At 27.9% G+C, this 21,101-nt stretch overlaps 1 protein-coding gene across 2 annotated transcripts in view; it reads right to left on the reverse strand.

Moving 5' to 3' along the window:
• Positions 1–8,114: 8,114 nt before the first annotated feature.
• Positions 8,115–21,101, reverse strand: part of LOC105248632 (GTP-binding protein Di-Ras2) — a 70,660-nt gene continuing 57,673 nt past the window's right edge. Inside the window, exons 2-5 of one of the 2 annotated variants that reach the window (XM_011253529.3) lie at positions 12,864–13,484; positions 11,426–11,571; positions 10,969–11,234; positions 8,115–8,779 (exon numbers count right to left, since the gene is read on the reverse strand). In XM_011253529.3, coding sequence (XP_011251831.1) covers positions 8,575–8,779; positions 10,969–11,234; positions 11,426–11,571; positions 12,864–13,050 — 804 coding nt within the window. In that variant the 5' untranslated portion in view covers positions 13,051–13,484 and the 3' untranslated portion in view covers positions 8,115–8,574. Of the gene's footprint in view, positions 8,780–10,968; positions 11,235–11,425; positions 11,572–12,863; positions 13,488–21,101 lie in introns of both variants that reach the window. The other variant, XM_011253528.3, reaches the window with a different exon arrangement.

Here is a 21,101-nt window from a genome sequence, read left to right on the forward strand (position 1 = left end):
TTTATTTAATATTCGGAAAATCTTCTATCGTAAAAGGACTGTATTTTTCGGTTTAATAATTTCTCATTTTTCATGTCAAAAAAATTTTAATTTATGGAATTATTGAATCAATGATCAAATATGAATATATGAGAATATTATCTTCGAAGATATCTTATTTCTTGCAACAATATATGTAATAATTTTTTTAAGAAAATTTTATTTTTATTGTTAAAAAATTTTAGAAATTTAGGAATTTTAATTTTGCTTTGAGTCTTAAAGTATGCGTATTTATAACTCTGTTAATAAATATCAATTGTCTTAAGATTAATATTATGGATATTCCGGTTTGCTTGATATCGTGCGATTCTTTATAAATATAATATTATAAATATAATGGAAATTATAAACGTCTTATCTAGCTTACATGACAAAATAAAAAATTAAAATATTAATGTAACATATATTAAATATATATAAAATATTAATATAATATATGATTAAAAGCAAAGCATTTATATAATACATGATATATTGCACTTCTTATTACTGCTTACGAAAACAATGAAGATATATCGATGAATAAAGTTATAAATAAATAAATAAATAAATATATATATATATATATATATATATATATATATATATATAATGAAACGTATCTAATATATGCTCTACTTTCAATTATATATTTTTTATTATCATATTTTTTCATCTTTTCAAAAAATGAATATACTTGTTTCATTTTAATTATATATAGCATTATAAAAAATCTTTCTTTGAAATGACAGTTTCAATAATATAGAACGTAGAAAGTATGCAGCAATTGCATTAATTGCATCATAATCCATTTTATATTGCACACGTGGACACAATATTATGTTTTAATTAATATTCTCGAATGTGAAATACTTATCAATAATTGATAAATGTAAATTTCTTTGTAATGATCATTTCATTAAAAAATATTTTAATCACATAAAGTAAATTAATATACTGGATATTCTATTTTGAAAGAAAAATAATTTTTAAAAATAAAATAACTTAAAATCTTCTATGATTTTAATGACAGTTTTAAAAAAAGCATACTTTAGCGCGTAAAATTAAAATACAAATTTATCAAATTTTAATTGGCCTTACTCATTGTGCCCAGCTTCATATTATATGATCGATGCTCTGCAACTTCATTCCCTCGCCGAATATTTGTCGTGTCGCGTCACGTCAGAGATTAGTTTGTAATTGTATAACATTAAAACAATTAACATAATTGTGTTAACAGTAAAAAGCAAGAAAATTAGTGCGAGCATAAGTATGTAAATTAAATATGTACATTAAATATATGTAAATTAAATTCGTTTGCGAGATAATCAATTGAAGAAAATTATGAATCGTTCTGTGCGTTCAAGAAGACCGTAATTGCGTCTGATTCGATCACATCGTTCCGTATATAGTAAAGTTCGCAGAATTATATAATTCTCAATGTTGTAGCCCATAATAAGCTCGACGACAGTGTATGATAAAAGGTAAATTAAATTAATTTTACAAGATACTATTTTTTTCGACAACAAGAGAGAGAGAGAGAGAGAGAGAGAGAGAGAGAGAGAGAGTAAAGATGTACAGATGTAGACATATCTATAGTTTGAATTCGGATTTTATTGGTTCTCTTCTTAACGTCTTTATTACCGATCAGCTTACAGATAATCGAAATTAATGCAATATTAAAACTGTTCCAAATGTTAATGTAGCGAACGATGTAGTTTATCTTGTTACTATCATTTTTATTATATAATTGTATATTATTTGGATAATGGTAAAAGTATTTTTGATTATTTCAATTTTTATTGGGAAAAATTCTTACATATTAAAAAAAAATATGAATTTAGAATGTTAACTTAATATTTGTTTTACTTTATTTTATTACATTTCTATATTTTTAATAAAATTTATTTCTGTTTTACTGAGTGTGTAATTTTATCGCAAATTATGGCGACATGTATGATATATATCTATGAAACTTTATAAGTGTAAATTTTGCGACTTGAATATAAATTAACTGATAAGCCGATAAGCAAGACGTTAAGATATAGCCTTAAATTTTAAGCATATACTTACACACAGATATTAGAGAGAGATTCTCGAAAGTTGATTTTTCGATTTTGATTCATTAGCTTAGCCTCTTTTTTCATTTCTCTTACATGCTATATATACAGTCTGTCAAAAATGTACGCGTCTTTTTTTAATATTTATAATATATTTTATGTAAGAACAGAAACAGATTAAGATTGAGTTCGAAATAAGTAGTATTGAAAATATCTACTTAATGCATTCCAAAGGAATATTGTTTAATCGCATTAACATTGTAATTTTAATAAATTAATTTTTTATACACTTTTTTGCAGCAATTGTCACATTCCGTTATTATGAATGAAAAATCATTTTGCTAAACATCCATATATTAGACTGAATTTCTAAAATTCTTATTTATTATTTTATTCTATTATTATTAACATCATCACTTAAAATTTGTATTAATGTGTTTCTGTTGGTCATTACATATTGTGCAGAGTGTTAATATTAAATATAAATAAATAGCGCATTAATATTTAATATAATATAAAATATAATGCATGTAAAATATATGAATTATTCTCGGATAAAAGTATTAGACAAACTTTTAAACTGTGCGTACAATTTTTAAAGGTTAATTATTTCAGAAGTAGTATAGAGAGAATTCTAATATAATCTATAATATATAGATATCGCGCCGATTACCGATAACGTATACAATATTATCTAAGAATACATATCTAACTACATTGAGGGGTTACGGCATTAATTATTTACAGGGAGATCATTACCCGGCCATTCCGCTTGTTTGCGCGCAAGATTAAGCTTAAAGAAATTAGGAAGAAGACGCTTATATATATGTATATACAACATCTCTCTCGGAGACTTTGAGAAGAGTGGACTTCTATGCGACGATATGCAGATTAAAAGTGAGTACTCGTATACATAAGAGATATATCGTTGCAAAAATCCCGATTATTAACAAATTGAACATAATAATTATAAATGTATATGCCTTTTTTTTTAATATGTATATTTTATCTATTCTAATTAGAAGATATTCGGGACAAATTCCAGAAAATAATTCATTATTATTTATATTAATTGCTAAACATCATTGTCTTATTTTCTTGCAAAAAATTATTTTGTTACGATTTTCTAAAATCAAATTTTGTTGATCAATCTCTTATGTAATCTCTTATGCAGAGTTCTAAAGACGATTTTTGGTCCATTATATATATTTTAGACACAGATTGAATTAATTTGATCGTCACTTAGAATATGTGTTTTGCATGTAAAGTTATGGAAAGGAGCTTAAATAAGAGATATAAGAATAAAAAGTTCAATGGGTCTACTTCAAGAAATCCGTTGAGATCGCGCAAAGTTTTATAGACATAGAAGAGAATTTGTTGCAATCGTAACAAAACCCGCGTTTGTATATCGTCGGCGATCGTGCAAAATCTCCTAGATGTAACTTTGTAACCAAAGCTGTCTTTAAACTCTAGAAATCTATTTAAATCTTATATTTAATTTCAATGTAGAAATATATTTATCTCTCCTGTATTTTTCCTGTTATATGTTATTTTATTTTATTTTATTTCTAAGAGAGAGAAAGAATAAATAGTTTCTTATATTTTTTTTCTAAATATAATAATATATATATATTTTTAAATTTACTGAATTTCCACGTGTATATATATATATATATATATATATATATATATAAATGTTTTTAATATTTAAGAACGTTAAGAATGTGTTATGTATATTCATAATGAAATTTTTAATAATATTTTGGGTATAATATTTAATAATATTTTGAGAAATTAATTATTAGTGGACTTTTCTTATTTAGATGTTGCACGTTTATCGACGATAAACATTACACGAATATTTATACAAAGAGGACAAAACTGATAGAAGTAGTATAATGCTTTCTTGCATTAAAATGTCAAAATACAAAATTTCACATATACATTCGCGCGGAACATTCGCAAGATACTCGCTAAGCATATTTTCATGACCTTTTTTCAACAATGAACTTACCGCAGAACATCTCGCGATTTCAGTTCACTTCGCTGAACGTACCTTTCACCTTTATAATTTCCTCTTGGTCGCGCGAAAAATATCTTAATAGGACGGTTATTAATATTCGTAATCTAGTCGCGTTACTTAACAGAGCGGCGATTGATCCTTATTTTAGCTTGTATCTTTATTAATCATTGTCTTAATTAATAATCTCTATTAAAATCCAAAAAATTTGCTTTTTGCTCATATCTTTTAAATAGTTAAACTTTCAAGCGTGAATTATTCCAATAATATTAAAAGTATTGTCGACAAAATTAAAATAATAAACAGCTGGATAATTGATACATGTAAAAATGAAAGACAATGAAAGACTATTACATATAAATTACTATTATAATCATTTTGCAAAAATCTTATTATAATAGCAATATTCATTGTTTTTATATTTATGCTAACAATGAGCAAAATTATACAAAATTATTGCTCATTCTTTTAATTATTTGACTTACAATTTTGTAAAAATTATGTTTATTCTTGATGGACTGTGAAATATTGCCTCAAGTATTTCATACTTGAAAGTTTAATCTCTGCAATTATTATTACAAAAGACAGTATAATATGATATTCGCATACATAAATTCTCTTTGCCAATATTAGCTTCTCTTTAATTTATTTTACAACATATATTAATTCATAAATCAATTCATATTTTATCGCAAAAAGCTTGATATTTTCATTCGAAATATTAGTTTTGCTTAAATACTGAGCTTTTTATCGAAATATTATAATCTTTATCTAAATACAATAATCTTTATATATTACATTCTCGCAACTTAATTCACGAAAAACTCAAGCATCTCTCTACTTTTATGATGCAAAAAATCAAATGCATTGAAACAATTTTGTAATTGTTAGATTATATTCCGAAAAATACATTTCTTGCGTACAATCGCGAATTAATGAAATTATAATGGCTATACATCATAATTCTCAAATATATGCAAATATTTCGTGCGAAATGTTAAATATCACGCAAAATATTTTCATATCTTACTATCTAAATTTTATGACTATTTGCTTAATTATGTAATATACATTTTTTTAAATGTCTATATGTCAATTATGACATATATTTAAGATATTTCGTGTACATTTGAGTACTTCGTAACTCTCTGTTTCAGATTGTAATATTTCTTTCAATCCCTTTTGTGCATCGGTTCAGTTACGATGGCATATGAGGCTCTTCCTTGTTCTATGTTATATAATTTAGATAGATCTTTTCTTATTTCATATAATTACATATACAAAATATTTTCTATAATATTTATTGCACTATCTATTTTGATTTATTTTGAGGTAAAATGGGTTCTTAATTTTACAAAAGATAAAATCTCGTATATTGCAAATAATTTTATGTTGATATACAATATCTTTTGGATTTTATCAATTAAGTAATTAGTTTGGGAATATTATTATAACAATATTTTTTATTTTACAAGCAAAATTTTGGATAATTAGTATATTGTTAATTTAATATTTTTCATAGTTATTGTCTTTTTTAGTAAATATGTCAAAATTACAGTTTTAATAGAAATCATAATATTAATGATAAAAATATATATATAGGTTATTGTAATATTATTTTAATTCTAAATAATAAGAGAAAATTTGATAAAAAATTAGAACGTATAAAATGTCTAATAATAAATAAAATAGTTTAATAATTTAGAGCGTAATAATACATAATGTTATAATAAAACAACAATATAACAGCAATTGTAATAAAATTAAATGTTATAAAATAATTCGAAGAAATCGAAGTATGAATGAGATTCGTTAAGAGAGAAAAAAAAAAAAGAAATATATATATATATATATATATATATATATATGTATGTATGTATAGAACAAGGAAGAGAATCGTTTCTATCGATTCTTCTCTAACTACATTATAGTCAGCACCCTATCTAGATCCGGATATCTAAAATAATGTGCTTCGATATATTTCCCGTAGGTACGTGTCATTGGAATTTCTAATGGTTCCTCTAAATATTTATGAATATAATTCTTTTATATATATATATATATATATATATATATATATGTATATATATGCACATATATATTCATATCGTGTATAGTATACTTTCGGGATATTAACACGATATTTCCAACAATTGCCATTTACGTTATTATGCACGCGATATAGAGAATAAAAATTAATCAGGATCTTTGAAATCGTTAGAACAATGTTTTCAATCTGTTTTAAAATAAAAATTCGATAAAAAAATTTACAGTATTAAATGTATTACATAGAGGGAGAATGTCTCAGAATTGTCACTTTTTATTTTTTGTCTAAATATAAAAATTTATTTAGATAAATTAATCATTTTTTAATTCTATCATACACATAAATGTTATTTTAATAAAACCTTAAAATTGAATATTTGTTATTAAGATATGTAATATTACAATTTATTGAAAAATTTAACAAAATATTTATCAAACATGATTAAAAAACTCTAACGAAGTTTTTGTTAAACAGACTTGATTATAACATTGTTACATATATGATAATTGAGAAATTAGATCGTTAAACTTCAAGAAATTCTTCTTATGACAAAAATATGTAATATAAATCATAAAGATTGCAGTAATTGGTTATTATCATAAATATTAGAAGAAAAAAAATCACATAATTGATAACTTATAAAATATAATTAAAGAGGTAGCAGAAAAAAAGATATTTTATGCTTTGACGATTATGTAATGATTTTGTAATTTATAATCGATTTTCTTTTTACACATCGGCGTTATTCATATATTTGAAATTTTATGATGATACAAAATTGATATTTAGACAACAATTACGAATGTGCATTGCGATGAGATAAAAGAGTTTAAAAGTGCATTTCTGAATTTTTTAAATGATCATATATGTTTAAACGTAGCGCGTGTTATAAAATTTTTGTATGCCTAATTGACATTTAAATTGATTTTAATTTTTTTTCAGATATTACTAAATATTTATGTTGATAATTATTTTAGATAACAATCAACATTTTGCAAATTATTTATTGTAACTTCAAACAAAATATCGAAAATATTAAAAATATTTCATTTTCTTATTCTGAACAATGGCTATATTTCCAAAAAGTTATATTTTTTAAATTATCTCTTTACTTTTGTCTCATTAGTATAAACTCGTCATATACTCAAAATTTTCAACAAATTTTTTTTATCTTTTCGTGTGATTTTGTGACTTTGCTACTTTCATAATATTTTTTAATATTATAATACTTTTGTTATATGTTTTTATTTCGTTTTTTTTATTTTTTTCTCTTATAATTTTACATCACTCTGGGTGTATGAGTCCTTTGAACGAATCTCGCATTTGAGCGCAATCTTGCATTTTCCAAAGATTACACAATGCTTTTAAATTTTTATGTAAATAATTAGTGCACATTCAGTAAAATCTTTTAAAATTTTTAGGAAATATTTAAATTGGAAAAAGAAAATGATATGTCTGTTTTTTACATGTTGTGTATATGTGAATATGAACATTAAACATGTATCTTATATTAAACAAATTTTCTCATGTGCAATAATTTTATATATATATTGGCCTTTTTTATATCATATATTTTGGAATGCTCTGAGAACACTGTAAAAATAATCGTGAGAAAATGTTGCTTAATTGTTAAAATTGCTCCTTTTATCACACAAAAATATGAATGTTTCAAATATATTATTTAATCTTTTATAATTTGAATAATCAAGAGTATTTACATATCAAGAAATATAAGAGTTTATTCGTTGAAAAAAATTATATATTCCATTAAACGTTAATTTCACGTTCATATTATTAATATATATACAAGATGTTCCAAAAAAAGTGTATATCGATTACAGATTTTTTTTTTTACATAATTACATTTTTCTTCAACGAGATTTAATGCTTTATATAATTATAATACATTTAAAATTAAAATTTATAATATTATCTAAGTAAAAAATTTATATTGTATATTTAATATTTGAGCATTTAATATTTTTTACTAAAGAATAAAGCCAATCTGAAGCTCAGGATTTAATAATAATACTTCCGTCATCGATATACACATTTTCTGATACATACTCTACGAAGTTGACGGTTATATCTTCTCGAGCTTCTCAAGCTACATTTTCTATAGCTATAATCACTTTATCAGCTTATCGCATTTACTTCTCTTTTGCTTTCGAAGTCTCGTGAATCAACGTGGAATAAGCAAGTGTAAGTAAATGTTGATCCGCGTCGTCTAGCAGCCGTGAAAAGATTTTGCTTGCCGTAAGTCGCTCTCTTATAAATATCGCAAGCGCAATCTCGAGTCTTACTTTAATGCACTTACGTTTACTTGACCAGCCGTGAAAACGCCGTGTTTCCCATCGTAATAATCGAGATCCGATCCGATTTTCTAGTCCACGAGACTCACTTCCTCATCGATTAGAAATGATCGGATTTTAAGAGATATTACAATCGTCAGCGTGAGCATCCCTGATTTGTTGTTTCGTTTTTCTCGAGGCACGCCTAATCAGGCTGCGACTACGCGGCTTGCTCTTCACTTCCTCGGTGACAGCGACGACGCTGGAACCCTGAGCTGCGACTACTTGCTGAGGATTTCCACCGGGACCCGCGCTGCCAGTCCTGCCGCCAGGACTGCCGGACCTACCATCGCGATAAAATAATAACAAGTATAAATTAGATACGAAATTACTGCTGTTGCTTTGATTAACGTTAAAGCAACTCTCCCGGCACTTTCTCCTAACTTCCAGTTATATCTTTGCCGCATTTAGGCTCTTAATTTATGGATGAAGGATCGATGAGACTCTGATAATAAGAATTTATATTATCCGGGAGAAGAGAGAAAATTGCCTCAAGAAGTAAACTTTTCTAAAAAGAAATTCTTAACATTTAGAATAAAATGAAAAAATAATAGATATTATTTAAAACTTATAAAAAACTAGGTTTTTAACATCCTTCATATTATATTGATATGATATAATTTACAAAATTTATATGTAAATTTTGTAAATTAAATTACAATATGGAACAAAAAGTAAAAATTTTAGCTCTCTATTAAAGTACTGAGAAATATAATATAAAATTTAAATCAAGGCACATTCTCTTTTCTAGGCACAAAAGAAAATATTGGACATTTAATAAAATTAATATTTTGTAGCAATTTTTTTGTTTTTCCATGAGAATCTTTTACGGAAATATAGATATTTCGCGCATGTATATGAACAGCTGTATAAGAAAGTAGCACAATATACAGCGATAAATATAAAAAGACTTAAACGATATACAAGTGCAAGCTATCGAATATCAATAATAATATATGAGAAATAACAAGAGATTGCGAATGTTTTCCAATCGTGCAACGTAATCTGTTGACAATCCGGAATAAATATCTAAATCACAAGCGATATTGAACGAATTATATCATTATGTTTACATTCGATACACTGCAATAATGACGATGTGCAACAGAGAAATGTGCATATTGAAAATCTTTTAGATTATTAATATCAGTTTTATTAATATGAATTCGTTCTTATCGATAAAATGATCGTAAATCCATGTAACGAATCGTGATTAAAATGGCAAGTTTGCGAATGAGACACATTAAAGATCGCGTTGATTGAAATTTCCAATCTCCTTATATATGCCATCATTTGAAAAGAAACTGCAATATTATTTAGTATTCATGTGCATAGTTTAATGAATTCTTTTCTGGATCTTAACGATATATCGGGCATCAAGTGTGTGACTTCTCGAAACTATTCACGAAACATATTTTACTTGTGTATCAATTGCACGTATGTATATTCATCTTATTAGTTTTAGCGATTAAACGTATTATGCAAATTACGCTATAAAATTATTTATATTATTTATGATTCTTTATGTATCATAGTTTCTTTTGACAGTAACTATAATTATCAAGAAAATAGCTGATAATTAAAATTAATAGCTCTGTTTTATACATAAAACACACACCTGATAATAGTTATCATAATAATTGTACTTTTTGTTCTTTATCACTTTTCTTATGTTATCATCTTCAATAATTTGAGAAAGAAAAAAATTTAATAATCCATATTTATTATGAAACGATATTGACAGGTTGCTAAATTTCTATCGTACTTATCGTATATTTAATTCAAAACGTGTTCCTTGCAATTCTCAATTCTCATTGAATTTTACGTTGGATGTAATTTTCATCTTAAGCCTGCTTGCATCAACAATCTGGGTTAAGTAAGCTCGACTTATTGTTAGAGATTCGCTGTCTTTCAAGATTACAGTTCTATCTGTGATGGGTACGACGCGGAAAATTTACTTAATCATCACAATTAATGCTAAGTGATGCGTAATCGACTTTTAAACGTTAGGAAACAAATATTCAATTTTATTTTAGTTTTTTTAAAATACATACACACAAAATATCGTGATAGACATGTAAGATTCATTTGAAGAATAAATTTAAACTATTTTAGTTTTTTTCTTAAGAGAAACAAAGTGGATTTCAAGAAATTTTCTTTTCTTAATCTTCAATATTAAGTATCTCGAGATAAGAACTAAGCCTTAAATTAGAAATTTGCTGGAATTAAGTCTAAGAGATTAAAGGCAGAATGAAAGATTTTGTTATCTATTCTTAAAATCTAATTTGCTAGTAATTATTTTTGTACAGTTGCTTTATATAACTGCTTTCTTTTTTTCGTTAGAAATAAAATTAGTTCTGAATTGTTCAACAAGTTTTTTTCTTGAAACAGAGCTCATGTATTCAACACATATTAATTATGTATATAAAAATAAAAATTAAACATTAAGAGACAATAATGTTAGTGCGATACCTGCGAGATCCATATGCTGAACATCTCCTCCTGAGTCCCGACTCGTCGGCCTCGCCGGTAGGATTTTTCGGTACAATTCTGGAAAGCGTGACGAAACACCTGAATATATCCTTAATGTTGTAATCATCCTTCGCCGAGCATTCCATCACTTTAGCGCGTAACTTAGGCAATTCGCAAAACAGCCACTCGCTTACATCCTCGATGGGTACTTCCCTTCGTGCCGGCGCCAAGTCGAGCTTATTTCCGGCGACGACTATCGGTACTTCCTGTCAAAAGACAGCTACGTCTTATAGTCTTATTTACGAGGAAGGTAATCTTTTTTCTCGTCGAGTGTAATTTAAAGAAAATTTGTAAAAGAGCAAAATGCAAAATCTTGCCTGGATCGCAAATATACCGTTGAATATGTGGTACGAGATTATGAATCGCGTGCAAATGAATTCGCTTAGTAATACCACACCTGGAAATCGGGTCGTTGTTCTCTCACTTCCTCAAAGCAACGTTTCACGCATTCGAAGCTCGGTAATGACGTTGTCGCGTACACCAGCAAGAATGCGTGGGCGGTGGCTATGCTCAATCGCCTCATCGCAGGAAACTGCAAGTCACCTGTAGTTATAAAAATAAGAGATTAAACGATCTATTGATGAGATCAAAAGATTTTTCCCATTTAACATACAGAATATAGGTTTCTAAAAAAATTGCCATATAAAATATCCCTTATTCATAACTTGATTTCTGATTTTTTGTCGAATGAACGTATTGAAATTGATAGTTATTTATGTCACATTTTCCCACGTCATCGGAAATCTGTCGTCATGTTGAATTTTCGCTATGTAATAACTCAGTCTATATTCGATGCATATGCATGACGCATTTATCTCTCAGCTTTTTCCGATACTCGTTGCTCTCTCGCTAAAAAGTCACCAGAGAAATACAACCCTGATTGGATCAGAAATATTTTCATATACATATACAAATATATATATACGTATGCTACGCGCTACTGACAATGAATTACACTTATTTTATACGTGATTCTAACGAGATTAAAGTCTTCGTTTTCAATCAAAACATGTGTGTTTATCATTGAGAATATGTTACATGTATCATATAGCCCGCAATCTTTTTTATCATATAATATCATACAATCAATTATAAGAAAAATATTTCAGGAAATTATAGCCTTTAGAAAAATATAGAAATAATTCATCTTCCTCTCTCTTTTCCTGTCTTTTGTAAACTTATTATATTTTTCTGTTGAAGCTTTCAAGTAAGTCCGCAAAAACTGGTTTAAGTAAAATCAATAATAAATTAATTAAAGTAATTAAAATTAATAAATCATATAAAAATATAACCATTTAAGTAAAAATCATATATATTTTAAAAATTATATTTTAATTATAATTTCTATATATAATATTTGAAATATAATAAAATATTATTTAAATATATTGAATCATTGCATGCGTAAAATATGTAAAAAGATAATATGTTTTGAAAATCTCAATTTTATTTTACTTTCATATAAGTAAATATCTTTTAATAATCAATTATATTATCATATATCAAATTAAAAGAGAGTACGTTCAAAACATCACATTAAAATGAGAAATATGTTTAACTTCTGCGAAATATCTCTATGAATTATAACTGAAAATATCTTTTTTAATTTAATTATTTTTGTTATTTTAAATTTTTTATAAGTTAAAAAAATTGCTTTTTTTCATTTTGAAATGTCGAAAAGTTAATATTTTTTTTAACAATATACTGTACAATATTTTTTTTCTCGGAAATTATTTGAAAATCGTTAAAACTAACATTTCAAGTGCAATAATTCATGTGTAACAATTCATTGAAATAAGGACAGATGAATAACGGCGGAAGATGACTTGTCTTACCCGCGGTATCCAAGAGATCGACTTTGAGGGTCAGGGTGCCGAGCACGCATTCCCGTGAATACAGATCCTCCACAGTGGCTCGGTATCGTTCGCTGAAACCCTGGCCGAGCAATCGACGTATAATGGCGCTCTTGCCGACCCCGGCGCCGCCGAGCACCACTAGCCTGATTCTCTCGAGATCGGCCATGTTCTCCGTTTGATCGAACCAGTGGTGATCTCGAGCACGATCGCGAGAATGCTGCAGCTTCAGGAAGGCATCACACTCAAAGGAAGATCGATCAAAGTATTCTCCTCCTTGCAATCCAATATAGTTATCTCACCCGTCCCGCCACCCGATATTCTTCCTTCGTCCGAAGGATATTAATTTGATTCCCCGCAGTAGGAGTTTCTGATCTAGACCCCGCGGTCAGGAACGAGTCGATGGCGATAGGGGCTCCTGATCGGGATCGATCAATCGCGATCAATCGCTCCGAAACAATCGCGTTTTTTTGCTCGACGACGTCGCCCGTCGTCGACTTCTCCATTCACTTACCCCGTTTACGCTGCGATCTCGAGGGATTTTGCATTCTTCCTCGGGGAAATTGTGACTGTCCGCCCAGTCCGCGACTCGAATTAAAATTTCTGCTGAAAAATAAAAAGAATCGTCCAGTTATTATTTATTTGTATGCGCCAAGATTTTATTGGCAAAATTGAATCACGAGGAAGGAAAACTCGGTATAACGCCATTTGGGACTACCAAACGGATCGGAAATTGGAGTAAACATTGTTACTATCGGGACACCTCGGGCTAATTGAAATATTCCGTCCGCAATAACAAGTTTTATTAAAGTTATAACTTTCATGTGTTTGAGACATGAGACATGAGATATATCAGTCATATATATATATATATATATATATATATATATATATATATATAATTACATATATTCAAAAATTGAAAATTTTCAAATATTCAAATATTCAATTGTTAATAAAATTGTAATCGATTTCTCTATAGAAATAGATATGAATAAAATGATATTTCGCATATTTTCGTGCAACATAAAACTTCCCACGGAAATTAACGTGGTTCAGGAATATCACGAAATTCTATTCATTTAGACGGAAATGTATAAACGTGTACAGCCATGGTACGCTATTTTTTACATTTCTTTTATGGCAAATGCACATGAAAAATGAATACGTGACGTTCTATGAAATACATTGTGGTAATGAAAAGAATCTCGCCTCCGGCATGTGTCATATATATATAAAATTCAATCTCAAGAATATTTTTCTACGCAGTTATCGATCAATTTTTGTCGCTTAATTTTAATCTTTTATTATCGCACTATCTTTGCTTATTATTTTAATAAGTCTTCTTTTATAAGCCCTCTTCTTAACTTTTTAATATAGGACATAATTGTTAATTGTTAATTATAATTAATTTTAATTATAATTGATCACAGCGACATGATATACATTTACTAAGAAAGATATTTCTCTATAGCATTCATGATTATTGATGAAATTCCTTTCTGTTAATGAAACCACTGTACCGTTAAATATTTGAACATATAACTGTGGAGATGAAAAGTATTGATAAATGATGTTGATTCTCATTTATGCGAAACACACATATTTATATAAATAAATAATATATACATTTTTTGCACATATATAATGATATTGTCTCAGTACTTATCATTATCAGTGAGCTTTCTAGAACTAAATACTTATTTAAAAGTTTTAGTTAATTAAATTATTTAAATATATAATTTTTATACTTGAATGTATTGGTGGACAAAATTAAATTGCCCCAATTATTATCAAAGATTTCCGTGACTAATGCAAATCATATATGCTTAATTCTCAAAAGAAAATTCCCCGAATACAGATTAATTATATTTGAAAATTCATTTCCATAACTAAATAAATAACGACATTGTTTTAACGATTATATTGTTATCGTGCAAATCCTTTCAATTAATTCGATCTACACGTACATCTTCTTTCAATGAAAATTTATGTGGATATGGGTTAATAGAGCTTTAATCCTATCATGCGCGATCCGGGGCGGATATTAGTGACGCGTAATGTAATGAAATTTGCCAGCCGATGCGATATATTTACAATCACGCGAGAAAAGAAAACGGCGCAATGCGATGTGACATAATTCATTTTGCATTCTGCATCGCGGAAGGATTAAAGGAAGAGAAAGGAAAAGGCAACACACATATCTCGCTCTTTTTTCTGCGTGATTTATCTTGGTTGATTATCCGTTTCTTTTCGCTATCTTTTTTCTCTCTCTGTCTTTCTCTTTCTCTCTTGCATAATTTTCCAGCAAAAGTCACAGGTGGCTGTGCGACCTTCTTTTTCTCCTCTTCGATCGTTCTCGCGGAAATCTCCATGGGATTAAAACGTCGCTAAACACGCCGGTGCCGACGACAGCTCCGGCTCTGTTTTATGAAATAAGGCCTTAATCATCAAGCTCGTTAAGCGCCGCGGAAATTCAGCGCGCAAATTGCGGCCTGAAAGCTTTTTACGCGAAAAAATTCGTAAAGAGCGTGTCAGACTTGTAAACGCGCGAATGACGCACGTCTAACTCTTCATCCCCATTTAAATGAATTTAATAGCTGTACGTATCTTTACATTATAGTTTCTCTCGCATTTCTCCCTTCTATCTATTCATTATAGTTTCTTCTCGCATTTCTCCCTTTCATCAAAACGTTTTCGGTTGTTCTGTTAGCGTCGTATATTGATGTTTCTGACGATTTCAACAAGTTAAAAGTAAAAAAAGAATCAAAATAATACACTGAGTTGTGTTCGCAAATATTCGAGCTAATTATGAAAAGATGATTGTAAAAAATGTGTAGAAGATTAAAAAGAACTTAGATTCTTTTAGATACAAAAAAGATGTTTAGTCGAGTTTATAATATAACTGAAACACAGCAAAGAATGGTGCACTTTAAAAATTAAAGAAAGACTCAGGTAAACGATACCATTATGTTGTAATATGCTTTGCGTAATCAGCAAATTTTGCGTCTTTCTCTCATGAATATTTTCCGTCTTGGTCGATCGTTTGAATTTTAATACTGTACAGAGAAGTAAAGAACAAGACTGAAATTAAAGCAATCGGAATTTTTATGTATTGCATAATTATATTACACGAATAAAATAACTTTGTTCCTTCTTTTTCAAATTGATTAAAATCAAGCAACAAGATGGATTAATATATATTGCGCGGAAATCTATCTTAATCGCTGAAATGAGAATCTACAACACTCCCCGAGCTATTAAGATAATTATTCCCATCATTAGTGTTTCTCGGTATTCTGCTGCATTCGTATATGCATTATTATCTATTAAATTCCATTTGCATGGCGCGTATTTCATGTATATTAATGACTTAACATGAATAACTTTTCCATAAATTTTTATAATTATCTCGACATTATGATCGACATAAAGTTATAGCATTGAATAATTGCGAATAAACATAAGTTTTGGAATTTTTCCCAAATTTATAATAAATACTCAAATTTAAAATTTAATTTAATTAAATAAAAAAATTATTTTGTATTATTTATCCATTTAGCTAAAAAATTGATCCTTGAGTTATTACTTTGTACGTTATAAGAAAGTTTTGTTTGTATTTTGGACGATTGCTGTGGAAATAGTGACATCTTTTATGTGATACTCAAGAAATGAATACTAGAGATAGAAATGGAAGAAAAGTCGACTAGAGGATTTCTCGATCACTCGTAACGCGGATTTGTTCAAATATTGAACTGAACACGAAAATGAAACGAGAGCAAATTCTTTCACAATTCGTTTCCGCAGATTTTTTAAAAATCTCGATTTTGTTTCACAGGACCGTTATAGAAAAGCTTTATTTTTGCAATTTCCTTCTAGATAGATAAAATTATGTATGTCATGTACTGATCCTTTTACTTGTGAATAGTCGTGTATTTATTCAAAAGAAAACACAATAATAAATTTCACTAATGATCTTATAATATTATACAACAACCTATATATGTTGAAAATCTCATTATTAGATCCTTTCCGACCTTTAACCGATTTCTGTTAGCATCAGCACAACGATTTACATAATAATGCCCGAAAATTCCTGCACGGCTTTCCCGGACACGATCGACAAAATTGAAGTCGTTAATTTGCCTCTTGCGCACAAACAGACAACGAACGATCCATTGCCTAATCGCGTCACGTTCTTCGATACTACTAATGCCTTTCCTCCTCTTCTCATGACAAATGATATTCCTTTAGTGCTAAAGTGTAATGTATTGCAATATCTGAAAATATGAAGAAAATTTGAGGGAACATAGGGACGTAAGTTAACATGAATAAACAATATAGAGAGCTTATGAGTTTCCTTATGTCTTGCTTACATTTTTTCTGATGTAGGACAAAAATAAAAAATAAAATGAAAATGTATCTTATATAAAAAATGTTATATTTAGATCTTCAAAGAACTTCAATATTAATTTAATGGTTACCAATCGCAAAAAATCAATAAAAATCAATAAATTAAAAATCCCCTCTCTCTCTCCTTTAAAAATATTATTTTAAAAATATTAATAAAGTTATAATTTTGTTAGTCTAATTATTTCTTGAATATTACGACAAATATAAACGTACAATTATTTTATGATATAAGTATATTTTTTTTAGATAGAAGCGTAAACTTTTTATATGTATACAGCTATTTGATTGTCTCTAAAAATAATATGTTTATTATTTATGTGTACAATTATTATTATTATTATTAGTGTTATTATAAATAGATATAATGCTATTATAATCATATATAATAACAATTATAATTAATAATAAATATTTATAATTAAAAAAATTTTAATATTAATAAAAATAGAAGAAGAAATTTATCAATGGACTTGATATAAAAATTCTAGCGACGTCACTACTCCAAATTTTGGATCAAATAAATCCCATTGTATTTCTTGTATTTCTCGAAGATATTAATCTCGTTATGAACTTTCTATAATTCTATCCGACTTTAGTAAGATGTACTTGGATCAGATTCAAGTATATCTAATAATTCAAATATTTGATTAGCTTTAATCTTTTTATTAGACACAGAAAAATATAATGTTCTTAATTTTATTTCCAAACAAAATTTAATAAATCAGGAAGAATCAAATTATTCGAAATATATGTATTATCTTTATATTAAATGTGTGTTTTTTTATTTAAAGTAAACTTTATTTTTAAAAATTAAATTTAATAAAAACTTTACTTTAATTTTATTTATTAGCTCTTCTGTTTTAATTAATTCGATATACATTTCATTTTCATTTGTCATTTCACAATATTTCAATTTTATATTTATTTATGATGATCCATTATGTGATATTTTGATGGATCTGAAACGAATGAAATGATAAATGATGTAGCAAATGTCGCTTTGAAGTGAAATTAATTAATCTTAATAGGTTCTCACCTTTCTCTCTCGAGAGGTCACATTACAGCGTCATTGTTAAACAGTAATTTGATTTATTTTAAAATAAAGTCGATTATAAGATACATTTGTTTCGACACAATAAAGCGCGTTATATGATAAAATATTATCAGCTCTCAATTTTATAAGTGTTCAATGCGTCTTTTGCGCACCTAACGATCCAAAAAATCAAAGTGAATTTTTTGCCGTTATCAAATGTACCGTGCTCTATCGACTGATGCGAGCAAAATATAATAAAGTTTATTCCATTTTTCTCTTCTTTCCTTACTTGAACTTCCTTGTGAGAAAAACAAGAAATTGATGCTGAGAAAGAAATAACAATGAAAATTGAGCGCACTTTGGAGTATTAAGAATGTTAAAAAAAATCACCACGACATTTCATGTACAAAAACATAATCTGTTTCATTTCAATGCATTTTCTGCTAGTAACAATATTCCGTTATTTTTATAGAAAGATAAATGTTATTTTGTTAAATCTGTAATATGAATCGAATCTTTTTCGCGAGACTTCCTTTAAAGCATATATGAAATTCTACACAAGTAAACAGCAATCGTACTACAAAAATCATCTTTCGAAAATGTTTTTAAAAGTACTTTAAAAAATAACTTTTAAAAATGTTTTTCTAAAAGTATTTTAAAAAAATATTTTTAAAAGGTGTCCTTTGCAGTACGATTGCTAAAGAGTTAAAAATTGCAATAAGTATCACACAAATTTTATGTACTCTCAATTATTTATTTCAAATAATTTATGTTTTTTTAGGAGAAATATTGTGATATGTTTTTATTGAGATAGAATGAATACATATTTTACTTTTCATATAAAATTTATTAAGAAAATATCAATTCATCAAAAACAGGAATTTGAATCACCTAAGTCAGAATTAATATTGCGAAAATTTTTCTCTATATCACTCATTATATCCTAATCGGCATCATCCCTTTATAATATCCCTTTATAATATTGGCAATTATATTAGACTTATTTTAGATAAAAAATTATTATTAAAATTATTATATTATCAGATGCCGTTAACTTATTTTATTCGTTTAAGCGAACACTTTGAATTCTCATTTTGTACGATGCCATTATATTTGCAATGAAATGCAAATATCTGCATATCGCGGATTTATTTTTGCTAACTCTTTCAAAAGTTTTCTTCCGGATGCAGGAGAGTTTGTTCGGCGTGTATTCATGTACTATTATTCTTTTAAAAACTTTATTCACGTACGCGGTTGTCAATGTTGTTCTTGAAATGTGGAACTTTATAAAAAGGAAAAGACTCAAGGAAAAAGACTGTCGTGTAATTACGAAGGCGGAATGAGAAAAGAGACGGAAAATACATAAATTGCTAGCGTTATAAATGGTTGCAAGTTTTCTAATATTTCTTACTCTGTATTTATTCTGGACAAACTTCCATAGCTAATAGTAATCTCTGGAATACTTTCGAGTAAATAAAGTAACTATAATGTTAAGAAGTATGTAGCTCTTGAAATTATTGAAAGTTATTTTATTTCCACCTTGATCTTGCTCTAATTATCTATGCACTGAAATAAAAATTTAAATTTAAATGAGTAATTTTTGTACGCACATGTGCTTCTTTTAATCTTTTAATATGAGAGGAAAATATATTAATATATTACATTTAGAGGATTTAGAGACGATGTAATTATACGCAGCAACATAATATAAAAATAGATATTTCAAAGTTTTTTAAATATTTTGAATCATAATTTTTTGAATTGTAAGATTATCAATCTCCATAATGCGCTGAGAAGTAAATTAAAATTCACTTAAATCTTTGAGAAGCATTTATCGTTTTTCTCTTTCTTCATAAACAATAAACAACTTATTTTACAGGTAATAGAATTTATATATACTTGAAAATATATACAATATATACATTTCCAAATATATATATATATATATATATATATATATATATATTCTCGATAGATCAATTAACTTCATCTCATACCGCAAGCGCGGTGTAAATTATTACGCCAAATAGGCAGATGCAAATCGAGGTAGTTAGGCGATGGCGGTTAACTAGAGACTGTGATCCCTTCGAGCGCGTTGACGGATGTCGGTCTATTAAATAATGTCGGCTTGGTATCTCTCGAGTTATCCATCGAGTTTGGGAAATTATGTTGAGCCGTAGGACGTAGGCAGGACGTAAGCTCATTATCGGCACTGACATATTTTCGCGGTTTGCGGCTTCTCTCTGCGGCTTATGCCATTTGGCGCGTTTCGTGTCCCGGAATTACGTACATATGTATGCAGGTGTGGTATGCAGCTCCGCGCCCCGATTACCCCCCTCCGACATGGGGCGTGCAATTACCGCGGTCTTCGGGATATACGAATACGTTACAAACGCATTGCCGGCAGGCCGTATACGCATAAAGCACGAACGAACTCTCAAAGCAGTTTCTTCCGCCTTTGAGTTGACTTTCGTCGATTTTCGTTCGAAGTATTTTATGAAAGAGATGCGATATTTTTCGAATATACATTCCTATACGATTGGAATAAAAAATTATGTGAAAAGAGAAAGAGAGAAAGAAAAATATCAGGGCAGAAAATTATACCTTCTTCGCATGCATATTTTATTTAATAACTAGTTATACTCAAATGTAGCCAACTCGAGAATAAATATAACCGTTCATTAAAATCGACCGTGTGCTGCTTAATTTGTATAAATTCTTGCTTGATAAGTATAATATGGTAAATGTAATTATATGTATATGTAAACTAATTA

The sequence above is a fragment of the Camponotus floridanus genome, unplaced genomic scaffold (assembly GCF_003227725.1).
Source record: "Camponotus floridanus strain SB8 unplaced genomic scaffold, Cflo_v7.5 scaffold111, whole genome shotgun sequence".
Lineage (NCBI taxonomy): Eukaryota > Metazoa > Arthropoda > Insecta > Hymenoptera > Formicidae > Camponotus > Camponotus floridanus.